Below are 12,731 nucleotides of genomic sequence, written 5' to 3' on the forward strand. Positions count from 1 at the left end.
CACAGGCAGGTGAGAGGTGATGGCAGTAGTCTTTCAGCAACCTTGGGAGAGGAAATCATTTTTGCCCGAGCAGCCTGTGTTTCCATGTGTGTGTTGTGTAATGGGGAGCCCTGGTGCACAGTGGTTAAGAGCTCAGCTGCTAACCAAAAGGTTGGCAGTTCACATCTACCAGCTGCTCCTTGGAAACCCCTATGGAGCAGTTTACTCTGTTCTATAGGGTCGCTATGAGTCAGAATTGACTTGACGGCACACAACAACAACAGCAACATTGTGTAATGGGTGGTACACTCTGCAGTCAGGAGAGTTTCATGGATGTTATTAATTCACCTGCTTTGTATCTGAACGGATAAGAACAGGTCTTGCTATCATGGAGTGCTAATGTGTATTGGTCTGTATGTATTATTTACTGGAAATGGACTTGGTAGTGACATTTGGGACTAATGAGTTTGCGGTTCCCCCTGTAGATACTGCTTCTAAGCAAGGACCCATTGAAGCTATTCAGAAGTCAGTTCGATTGTTTGAAGAAAAGCGGTATCGAGAAATGAGGAGAAAGAATATCATTGGTCAAGTTTGTGACACCCCCAAGTCCTATGATAACGTCATGCATGTTGGCTTGAGGAAGGTCACCTTCAAATGGCAGAGAGGAAACAAAATTGGTAAGGACATGAAGAAACATGAAGCAGAGTTTTCTCTGTTACGATGAGTTGTTAACACTTCTTTAGGTTAAATACTGTATATTTGGTCCTTTTCCCTTATAGGCCTGGCAATACACTGTATCTTTTTGCAGAGGGCTCTCTTTTTTGGTTTAATTTGTAAAATGTCTTAGAAGAGCAGTAAAAAGTGACCTTTTTAGAGAGAGATTTTTAAATAGTTCCCTAAGTTGGATGGTTTGGGTTGGTAACTCCAGAATTTACCAGCGGAGAACTGCAAAATTGTCTGCATTTGTTCTTGTCTGTGACCTTTTTGTGACCTTTTTATTCTCCCCCCACAAGAATGTTATGTAAAGAGAGACTGGATATAGATAGGGAAAGCGAAACCTTTTCTAAAACATTGCCTAATTAATCAATTTCCAGGTGAAACTGCTTCTAGTAAAATAACTGGTAGTAGATTATGTGAGGGAAGAGGCCCGACTGTCTCAGATCGTCCCCTTCTAAATGCGTCAACCTTTTAGCACTGAGGTCTTGAATAGGCAAATGCAGTTGAAAGGAGGACTCGGGGGACTCCAAGGTCAGCCCCGTCGGTGACGGCGGAGGAACACTGGAGACGATCAGCTGCTTATAAATTGTTTATAAATTGTGTTCGTTATTGCTGTCCATCTTGCTCAGCCATCCATCCCCTTAGTTAATGTCCCAAAAGGTTGGTGAATGTCCACTCCACACACTCGTGGATTTGCAGCCGTGAGACCAGGCTCACCCTGACTGCCCCCTGCAGCCTCCCAGCCCCAGCCCCGACCCCCTTGAGGAGCCCAAAGGCTCAGAGGTGCGCTGCTTATTACTATCTAAGACTTCACTTATTAGGCAACATTCAGAAATATTGTGGGTCTTGCCATGCCATAGTAGCCTATAAATATAGCAAACATAATTCTAGGTATATAAATATACATCAAGAATTACTTGGACACCCGCCGTAGGTGATTGTAAGATCTGCCTGTTATGTTCACAGGGGAAGGGCAGTACGGGAAGGTCTATACTTGCATCAGCGTTGACACTGGTGAACTGATGGCTATGAAGGAGGTAAGTCAGCCTCTGATAGACTTGATAGTGACGTTTGGGACTAATGAGTTTGCGGTTCAAGTTCTTGTTGCACCAGGCTGGTTTGGTGCTATCCATACGGAGTGGTCCAGGCTTAAACCCATTGCTGTCGAGTCGATTTCGACTCATAGCGACCCTATAGGACAGAGTAGAACTGCCTTATAGAGTTTCCAAGGAGCGCCTGGTGGACTCGAACTGCTGACATTTTTTGGTTAGCAGCCATAGCACCTAACTACTACGCCACCAGGGTTTCCAGTCCAGGCATAAGCCCTGCTTTTTAACATTTAGGCAGATAGGACCAACCCAGCAGATGTGGTGAGGAGGCATTTAAAACGGATCTTGTGTGGAAGGTAAAGGTGCTTGCTATCCCAGTAGGGATGGTGCAAACTGGAGAACAGGTGATTCTAAGACAGCACAGGTATGTGTGCCTTAGAGGGAGACAGAAATAAAGTGAAGGCTGGGAGCTGGGGCTGTTGCTGGGGGAGGAGAAAACTTCTGTCATGAGCTTCAGAAAATGAGTAGCGTTTTGACACTGGAGGTGAGAGTGAGGAAGAGCAAGCGGGAAGGGCTGAGGCCAGGAGACAGAGGCTGTTGTCGCCTTCTGAGGGACAGCTGATGTGGCTGGGGAGGGCAGAGGAGGGTGGAGATGTTTAGACACTGGCATCTGGAGAGGCTGTGTGGGAAATAGGAGTGCACAGGGCCAGTGCTTTTGCTGTCGAGGGCCGCGTCCTGCCCACGCCTGGGGCTGTTCCCCCACCAGGACTCCTGCAGCATTTGCTGGCCCTGCCTGTGTGGCACTCACCCCCCACTTCTCTGTCCGCTCTCCAACTTGACCGTAAGCTTGTTAAGGGCAAAATCGTATATTTTTATCTTGCCCAGAACCTAAACATAAGAGGTTGCTCACTAAACATTTAATGTTTTTGATAGTTTCATTTTCAGTTGTGAAAATAACTACATTAGCAGTTGTTTCACCAAAAATTCAAAAGCTGGCATGTTTCATTCACTTAGAACAACAAGTGACAGAAAATCTGGAAGTTAGGTCACAAACCCAGTGGCCCTAGCCCTGGGGCTCTGCACAAGGGTGGTGTCTGGAGAGCGTTCAGCCTTCTCCATGAGCCGCGGTGCTTCGAGCCTGTGCCAGTACCAACAGTAATCAACAATTCTCCTTTCACAGATCCGATTTCAGCCCAACGACCACAAAACCATCAAGGAAACTGCAGACGAACTGAAAATATTTGAAGGCATCAAGCATCCCAATCTGGTTCGGTATTTTGGTGTGGAGCTTCACAGAGTAAGCCACCTTTGATCACACTACTCTGTGTGAGGGCTCAGTGAGGGCACACAGCGGAGTCCTGTTCTACATCACAGGTCTTCTCATTTCAGAGCACTGTAACTTTGCCTAATTCTCAGGAAATCTCCATGAGTTACACCATTTCTGCCTTCTCTCTGAAACTAGAGGAGTTCTTCCTGACATGTAAGTTGTAGACTGTAGTCACTAACCCAACATTATAAAGCACTGAAACCCATCCTGCCAACCGGAAGAGTCTTCTCCAATGTCCCTTATGCAGCCTCTTCCTACCTTCCCCCCATCTTTTGCTGAAGCACCATTGAGCATGCTGTTAAGTAAAGTTGGCTTTTCTTTTACGTGTATTTAAGGAACCATCGTGAAATGAGAGAAAATGAGAACTTCCCATTCGTTCCCCCCTGGCATTCAGAGATAAACACCGTGAGGGAAAAGTGTAACTTGAGCGTCATGGTCCGAGCATGCGCTTCCAGGGGAAGTTGGATATTGATTTATTTTTTTTTACGTTTTTACAAATAAATTCATATTTGAAAAGGATGTGTTTCAGTACTTAATAATATATAGGGACATCCCTGTCGGTCTCTGTCTGAGATTATATAGGAGACGTGATTACAGAAACGTATCACCTTTGATTTGGAGGTAGTGTTACAGCACCTCCAGGCCGTATAGTTCCAGACAGAGAAGGCAGGCAGACACCTTAGAGAAGAGCTGGAAATGGCTGTAAGAAAACTTGCAGCGTTCAGGACGACAAAGTACAGTGTACCATTAGAAAGCAGATTCCTTTGGGGTGTGGCCTGTGACATGTTGCAGGTTTTTCTCTTCGCATACACCCAAGGGAAGCGGTAAGCACAGGGCCGTGTTTTATTCCTCCGCAGGAAGAAATGTACATCTTTATGGAGTACTGTGACGAGGGCACGCTGGAGGAGGTGTCACGGCTGGGCCTTCAGGAACACGTCATCAGGCTGTACTCAAAGCAGATCACCATCGCAATCAACGTTCTCCACGAGCATGGCATAGTTCATCGTGACATCAAAGGTAGGCCCTGGGCTCCCCTGAGGGTGTCCAGCACATAGGTGCTCCGAAGATGTAGTGCCCACTTCTACACTGTAGCTCTTAAACCTGAGAAATGCCTTTACTTCAACTATCCTTCTGTAAGAACTCAGTGTTAAGGAACCTTGTAGGACCCACGTTTTCATCCCTGAGTAGCTACAGCTGCCCCATCCCCTCAGGAGTGCTTCTGGAGAAGTCCATCTCCCCAAAGCAACGTTTGCTGTTTTTGTAGGCTGATTCGGCATACTCTGTGTACCTAAGGTATGCACCTGATCATAGCAACTTTTCTTTGCCCCTTGACAAGGTCCTCATGCACCTGTGTCTGCATTTTGTGATTAAGTAAAGGGACGGTCAATTAGAAATACCATTTTAAGTCCTAATGTGCAGCTCACGTTTTTGGAGACAAGGATCAAACCAAACCCGTTGCCGCTGACTCAATTCCAACTCACAGCAACCCGACAGGACAGAGTAGAATTGCCCCACAGGGTTTCCAGGGCTGTAGATCTTTATGGAAGCAGACCGCTACGTCTTCTCCCACAGGGTGGCTGCTGGGTTCGAACTACCGACCTTTCAGTTAGCAGCCAAGCACTCAACCACTGTGCCACCAGGGCTCCTTTGAGACAAGGACAGGGTGTATTTATACCAGCCTCCTCCAAATTAGAGTTCTGCTCAATATTGATTTGGCCATGCTGGTTGATTAAAGTACTTGTCCTGCCTGGCATGAGGGGAAGAGTTGTGCTTCGGTCTCAGAACTGCCTGTGCGGCTCAGCCCTAGCCACACCATGCCCCTGACATTTGCATCTGGGAGTCTTGTAGATAATTGAAGTGGGAAAGTATTTTTATGTCTCATTGGCACTAGAATGAAGCGTTTCATTCTGTCGTGTGGTCTGAGCCCAACCTGAGCTCATTTACTGTAGAATTGGCCTGCCTTCCTTCAAGTCATCAGGCTGGGGACTGGACCGAGCCTGGGGGCTGTTCTGGATTATACCCGAGTCTGCTTTGATACGGGTCTGGGAGTTGTCGCTGAGTCAACCCAGCATGTGCCAGTGTCTTGGGTGCCTGCCTGTCCACCACACTGCTTTGCTCGCTGGGCCTTTGCTTGCTTAGCCCTTCAGCAGGCCACTACCCGTTACCAGCCGTTCAGCCACAGGCAACACATTTGGTCTCTGTCCAGTGGCACCTTCACATGGGTATAAAGAAAACCCCTCAGAGCCCTTCACTCAGTCAGCTCACCAGCATCCCTGTTCTGTTCTTTGTGAGTCAGCTGCTTAAGGATGCGCAGACGTAGATGAGCTCCAGAATACGAAGCCCCCACTGTGCAGCCCACTGCGGGGCCCATCTACGCTGGGAGCACTCAAGCTCTGAGGGTTAGCTGTTAGACTTCAGTGTAGCTTGTGGCTGTTTGTGTCGCTTGAGTGGCTCTGCATGGCTTTCTGAAGGAGGCACAATGCCAGAGACTGGACTCAGGTGGAGTGATGACATCTTGTAGCCATGGTCAAAGGCAGAGCTTCCCTGACAGACGAGCAGTGACCCCAGCTTCCTGCCAGAGTACCAGTTAGGCATGTGTATAGCTTGTAGACATACAAAGCGGCAATGTTCTTCTCAGTCACAGTCTAAAGTAAACCCAGTGACAGCCTCAGGACCGGCTCTGAAGAACAGCAGTGTGTGTGCCGGTTTGTGTCTCCATGCTGCTTCCTAGAAACAGCCATGAAGGTTTCTAATAGTAGAATTTATACAGATATTTCAGTCCAGCCTTCACTGGTCAAAGCTGTTTGCACCGATGTGAAAATTTCTTTGCTTTGTGTTATTAGAGTTTGTGACTAGAGCTCACAAATCTTTACATCAGTACACCTTGTAAGGAACGTTGCGTAAATCTCAGTGTTATGAAGGTTAGTGCGTAAAGCTCCTGGTACTTCAGATTACCACGCAGTCTTTCAGACGCCCACGTTTTGTTTCAGAGGCTGTTTAACAGCTGCTCGTTTCTTGCTAGGTGCCAATATCTTCCTTACCTCATCTGGACTCATCAAACTGGGAGATTTTGGGTGCTCAGTGAAGCTCAAGAACAACGCACAGACCATGCCTGGCGAAGTGAATAGCACACTGGGGACAGCAGGTAGGAGTCACTCGGCCTGTCTTTGCTCTGTCGCTTGGCACAACAGGCCTGGGTACTGGGCTCCATTCAGCTTTCCTCCATCCACAGAGACTCGGAAAGCAGGTGAGGGTTCCTGTCCTGAAAGTGACCACCCCTCGGGCGCTGGGCTTCTCTGAAACCAGCAGTAATGTTGGTCAGTGAAATTGTTCCCGTGACGGAGTGGGGAGGAAAAGCCAGTTTTCCCTCCGGAAGAACTGATTTTGTTGTTTGCATTGGGTTTGTTAAAACTGTTGTAGCTGAAACAAAATTCTGGTTTAAATGATAATTACTTGTTTTAATCATCTAGGGTCATAATTGCACATTCTTCTTTGCAGGTTGAATTTCACGTTTGTTAGGAATGCAGTTCATCTGTATATTTGCACATTCAAAAATTGTCTTTTAAAAGAGAATTCTACACTACGACATCCATTTAACAAGTTGATTTGAAACCTCTACAGGTTTTCAACATCTCATACTACATAACTTAGGGAAATTTTTTCCCCTCAACAAATCATTTCTTCTGTGCAGACTATTACATTACAGTCATATGTCACTTAGTGTCCACGATACATTCTCTGAAACGGGACGTTAAGTGATTTAGACTTTGTGTGGACACCGTATTACAGTATGTACAGGCAGTCACAGGTTGCTCAGCCCCGCCTGCTGTTCCTCCCGCCTGAGGAGCAGGAGCAGCCCAGCCCCCACACTCCCCGCTGCCACCTGCCCAACAAGCAAAGCCTGAGAGCTGTGTATCCACTGGATATAGGAGGTGGGCTTTGCTGGCCGTGTGGCTGTGGGCTGGGCAGGGCCTGCTTGCCCAAAGCCGGATTGGGACTTTGTGCACGTCCGGGCACAGGGCTGGGGGTAAACTCCGAGTGCAGAGAGGTGGCGGCAGGAGCAGCTATGTGGGTGCCAGGAGTGCAGCTGGTGGTGGCAGCCCTGGCTGCTGCCACCCTGTTGGTGTGCTGCTTCCTGATCATGTGCAGCTGCCCCAGCCTCCCGGAGCAGGGAGCCCACTAGCGCCCCAGGCCTGCCCAGCGCCCCCACCAGCGCCCCAGGCCTGCCCAGCACCCCCACCAGCGCCCCAGGCCTGCCCAGTGCCCCCACCAGCGCCCCAGGCCTGCCCAGCGCCCCCCCCACCAGCACCCCCACCAGCGCCTGTGGCAGGAGCGGAGGAGCCGTGGAAAGCTGTGCCCTGCGCCGGAGTAAATGGCTGCACAGCTCCTGGGGAGTGAATGAGGCCAGGAGGATGGGAAGGAGGACGAGGAGACAGAGGAGAAGACTCTGTGGGGATTGGGATGTGCCCTGGAGCCCTGCTGCTCGTTCACGGTGGGGGCTTGGGGACTTCAAAACCATTACAGAAAGTAATAAAAGGAGAGCTGCTTTCCCTTTAAAAAAAAGAAAAACCTCTGGGGCCACAGACATAGAGTATCAGTTTCTCCATTGGCACTGTGACCGTGTGGCGCAGTGTCCGTAACACACTGAACCTTTTGTCTGTGCCTGTTAAAGCTTACATGGCTCCCGAAGTCATCACCCGAGCTAAAGGGGAAGGACACGGACGTGCTGCTGATATCTGGAGTCTGGGCTGTGTCGTCATAGAAATGGTCACCGGGAAGGTAAGCGGAATCCAGCCCTCCCCGCACAGAGCAGCAGCCGTGGTGGTACTGATGCAGCGCTGCTGACACGTTCCTGCTGAACAGAGAGCTAAAGATGCGAATGTGGCCTGGGGAAAGGGGCAGTCAAGCTAAGATAGACGACACCCTGGGAGCGAGATACTTAAACAGGGATGTGTCAGACGCTTAAAAGTAAATAAAAAAGCATGAAGCTTGAATTACAACATGGAGAAGCAGTTGCAAAAATGACAGGAAAAGAGACTCACTAATCAAAATTATACATTGAAAAATAAAATTTTATTTATTTATTTATATAAGGGTCACATTTTTAAATATTGGTAATAGCGTTCAGGAGGTCATAGGGAAACCAAAGAGTATTGTGGATGAAAATTGAAAATGGCAGAACTGCTCTGGAGGACAATTTCCAGCTTTAACTGGATAATTCCAAAAATTTACATGTGTACAGCCCTTAAACTAAGAAATTCCTATTTCTGGAAAGTTATCTTCTGATGAAGATGCTACTCACGAACAATTGTGCCAGTGTATAAATGCACACACATGCACTTGTGTAGTGTGTATGTGTGTAGCATCATTTATGAAGCGAGAAATGTAGAAGCCGCTTCCGTGGTCAGTGGTAGGAAATCGGTTAAGTAAATGATCGTACAGCTCTACCACGCAGCTGCTGAAAAAGAACACACAGAATCGTTGCTCAGAAAATATTCCTGCCATTGTTGCATGTTGTTGAGTCGATTTTTGACTCATAGTAACCCCATGTGACAGAGCAGGACTGCCTCATAGGGTTCCCTAGGCTATAATCTTTATGGTAACAGATTGCCAGGACTTTCTCCTGTGGAGACCCTCGGTGGGTTCAAACTGCCAACCTTTTGGTTAGCAGCCGAGTGCTTAACTGTTGAGGCACTAGGACTCCTTCAATGAATATTAGCTAACATTTCTATTAGTATTAAAATGGAAAGGTGGCCGTGATATCTGTTATTTCCATCAAGTCATGCATCGGAGAAAGAATGCGGTCTCACGCTGAAGAACACACACCGCAGTAGCTGAGCTGTGGCGCACAGCTCAGAGAGCCGTGCAAGCTAACGCTGTCCCCGGTGGCTCTCACTGTTTCTGGGATCTTGCTAAAAGAGGCTGAGCTTTGCAGTCATAGGGTTTGATGCTGCTTATTCAACAATACAGGTAGTGTGTTAAATGTCCCCATAAGATAGCTGTTAAATTTTATATGCTTTATTAATATTTTCATATTCTTTTATGCATAACATTTTTAATTTACATGATGATAAACCAAAAACCAAAGCAAACCCATTGCTGTCGAGTCCATTCCAACTCATAGTGACCCTATAGGACAGAGTAGGACTGCCTCATAGGGTTTCCAGGGAGCAGCTGGTAGATTTGAACTGCTGACCTTTTGGTTAGCAGCTGTAGCTCTTAACCACTGTGCCACGTTGATGACTTCTAGATAACGCTGGACTAATAGAACATTCTAAGTGGAGTAGGCAAACTGTGCAAGCCATCTGTTTTTGTAAATAAAGATTTATTGGAAAACAGCCATTCCCACTGAGTTATACATTTTCTATGGCTACTTTCATGCTACAGTGGGGGAATTGAATAGTTGTGACAAAAACCATATAACCTGCAAAGCCTAAAACATTTCCTGTCTGGGCCCTTTAAGAAAAAGTTGGTCAGTTCCTGTTATTGATTGACATTGAGGTGTCTAAAAAGAGAATGCATGTTTGCAGTTTGTAATTGACACGTAGTATTAAAACCCGATTTTTATCTGTCTCTTTAGAGGCCTTGGCATGAGTATGAACACAACTTTCAAATTATGTATAAAGTGGGAACAACCCGATTTTTATCTGTCTCTTTAGAGGCCTTGGCATGAGTATGAACACAACTTTCAAATTATGTATAAAGTGGGAATGGGACATAAGCCACCAATCCCTGAAAAATTAAGCCCTGAAGGAAAGGACTTCCTTTCTCACTGCCTTGAAAGTGACCCAAAGATGAGATGGACGGCCAGCCAGCTCCTCGACCACTCGTTTGTCAAGGTTTGCCAAATGCTCTCTAGTCTTCTCATGTTCACCGTTGGGACTTTGTTCTGCAACTAGCACTTCAGGAAATTTTGAAACTTCGATACAAAGTCTGAAAGTTTATCTCTGAAATGGAAGGATGCATAATGTTTTATGTCAGGGATTTATATATTTTCATTCAGAAAATGTTCCGGGGATTTTCCTCCTTGCTCCATTTTGGATAAGTTAAGTTTGAGGGACACCTGGGATAGTTAAATGGAATTTTAAGCGGGATTGAGTGACAGACATAGTTTCTACTCGTGGAAGTGTAGAGTCTATTTGGAGGGTCGAGGCAGGCTAGTTACCACTCACTGTTATGTTCAATCCTGTGATAAGGCCACGTGAGAGTCACTGAGGAGTTTAATCCAGTCAGGTCACCTCAGATAGTACTTCCTATAGCATGAGATGTCTGAGCTGTTAGAGAGGGGTTAGCCAGGCTGGGAATGGGGTAAGGGAATGGTAGACACACACAAAAGACAGGAACAGGCTCAGTCAGGAGAGGGTGCAGCGTTCCAGGACTGTACATACTAGATACTGAGGGAGCACACAGTGTGGAAAGTGGCAAAAGGTCAGGCTGGAAAAGTAGGCAGGAGCCACACAAAGGAATTTCATTTGCATTTTAGAAAGATTGCAGTGGAGACAAGAGACTAGTTTGGGAATCTGCTGCCATAGCCAAGGATCAGGAATGGGAGGTCAGGGTGAGTTGTCAGAGATATTTAGGACTTAGAATGGCTTTGACTGGGTAACTGATCGGATCTGAAAGGGAGTGTGGGAGGCATCTGGGATGGCCCTGGGTTTCTGGCTGAGCCACGAGTTCCGGGATTTCATTCACCAGATTGGGAGGTGAGAAGGTCAGCTGGCTGAGGTGTGGGCCAGTGAGACGATGGCGTCCTCTGGAGAGGTTAGGTTTGAGGTATGTTTGCAGCATCTGCTTGGAGATTTCAGACGGACGTGTGGGTATTTTGGACCGGCACTCATGAGAGAGAATTGGGCTGGGGTAGCAGATTCGGCAGGCAGACCTGCCGCTGGGATGGTATAGAGAGGCGAGGTGGGTGAGGTGGGCGAGGAGGGAGCCCTGGGGAAAACAGCATGGTAAGGCCCAGCCGAGAGCTACTGGTAAGAGCAGGGTAGTGCTGTTCTTGGCTGAGGGACATTCAGGAACAAACCACTGCATTTACTCCATAGATACCAGGGATTTGTTATTACATAAAAATTTTATTTCTTAGTTATAAAGTATATAAACAATTATATTGACCTGTGGCTGTACACACAAGTTTTAAAAATGTCATCAGTAGTCAGTTTGTAGGCTTAACTTCAGAGCAGTAACACAGCACTGACATTACTCATTTATTTAGCTTTTTTCTTCCGTGCCAGTCATAGTGCTGTGAAGGTCAAGATGACTGGATTATCTGTAAGTCTGTCTGCTGTGTAGTATCAGCAGGGTTCAGCTCTCTCATCCCTTCTTACAGGTTTGCACAGATGAAGAATGAAGCTAATCAGTGTGTGGCCTGGTAGTGTATGTACTCGGAAAATTCTCTTAATCACTACTGTATGTAATATTTACATAAAGACTGTTCTGAGAAGCAGCATAAGCCTTTTTAACCTTCCAAGACTGAAGACTGCACAGGTGACACGCGTCCCTTCTCCTGCTGCTCCTGTTTGTTTTCCTTGGCACGGGGCCCTCCTGTGCGAGGGTGTCTTCGAGGTTGAAGAAGCTGCATGTTAAGTGCCATTACTACTGTACACGGACCATCGCCTTGTCCTCGGTTTCTCGTGTGACGAGAACTGTACCATCATTGTAGTATTTTTGACCTTCTTAGGTTCAAAAGACGTCGTAGTGTTATCAGGTGTTCCGGACCTTGTTTTTTAATGTTTGTCGAGTGCACTGACTGTGAAACCTTCCCTTGTTGTTGTTGGCAAGCTTCAGATTTGTTATTCGAAAGGCCGATTCATGAAATTTAAGAAAAAGGTTCTTTTTTCAATAAATGGTTTATTTTAGGAAAGCTGGGTGATAGTGTCTTTCAATGGTTGTCAGCTTATAAGCCAACACACCAGATCGTGTGGCGGTCTGTCATGGTCAGTCATATCCTCCTCAACAGAGGAGCCCAAGGACTTGTGCTCACAGCAGGCACTGGACGCGGGCGCCTCAGCCCCAGGCTCCTCAAGGAGGGAAGGAGGAGATGACGCAGCACTGGTGATATAAGGTACCTCTTTAGTTCTCTTACGTTAACCAGCACAGCCTAGCAGACAAAAGTTAGGCCTTGCTGTCACATATTGCGGCTCAGTTTATTTTTAAGCCCCAATGGATAGGTGCTAGGTAAATATAAGTGCTGCCGCGTTGATAAGAAAGCATCTTTTTCAGAATGTAAACATTTTAGCACATAGCCTTCTAAATAGTCCAAATGCTACGTTATTGGTATTCCTTTGTTTTTGTTTATTTAGTGTTTGCTATTTTTTATTAGGTTTTTCTAACGATTGACATCAAGGCTTCCTGAAGTCTTATTAGAAGACTACTGCCTCACTCCTTACACACAGCAGCCGACGGTGGGCAAGTCATTTCTCAAGCAGGTTTCTGTTCACCTTCCCTCCAGTGCAGTGGACCGTGCACCCAAGAAATCAGTGTTCAGGGAATGTGGGTGTCACAGTAGGGCTGTTAGGAACACCTAGAATTTTTTCAAGATTTTTAACAACTTTTTGAGATATAATTTACATACTTTAATTGCATAGTTTAATGACTTTCAGTGTGTTTATGGAGTTGTGCAACCACCACCACACACAAACTGGAAGATCCCGTCACCC

The 12,731-nt window shown here is 46.7% G+C and overlaps 1 protein-coding gene across 6 annotated transcripts in view; it reads left to right on the forward strand.

Annotated features, from left to right (window-relative positions):
- Positions 1–11,935, forward strand: part of MAP3K4 (mitogen-activated protein kinase kinase kinase 4) — a 151,451-nt gene extending 139,516 nt beyond the window's left edge. For 4 of the 6 annotated variants that reach the window (XM_049904997.1, XM_049905015.1, XM_049905005.1 and 1 more), the window contains 8 exons: positions 465–656; positions 1,663–1,733; positions 2,926–3,042; positions 3,930–4,089; positions 6,095–6,217; positions 7,745–7,851; positions 9,732–9,911; positions 11,402–11,935. In XM_049904997.1, the coding sequence (XP_049760954.1) occupies positions 465–656; positions 1,663–1,733; positions 2,926–3,042; positions 3,930–4,089; positions 6,095–6,217; positions 7,745–7,851; positions 9,732–9,911; positions 11,402–11,422 (971 nt within the window). In that variant the 3' untranslated portion in view covers positions 11,423–11,935. Of the gene's footprint in view, positions 1–464; positions 657–1,662; positions 1,734–2,925; positions 3,043–3,134; positions 3,226–3,929; positions 4,090–6,094; positions 6,218–7,744; positions 7,852–9,652; positions 9,912–11,401 lie in introns of those variants that run through there. The other 2 variants (XM_049905012.1, XM_049905022.1) reach the window with 2 other exon arrangements.
- The last annotated feature ends 796 nt before the right edge of the window (positions 11,936–12,731 follow it).

The sequence above is a fragment of the Elephas maximus genome, chromosome 1, assembly GCF_024166365.1.
Source record: "Elephas maximus indicus isolate mEleMax1 chromosome 1, mEleMax1 primary haplotype, whole genome shotgun sequence".
Lineage (NCBI taxonomy): Eukaryota > Metazoa > Chordata > Mammalia > Proboscidea > Elephantidae > Elephas > Elephas maximus.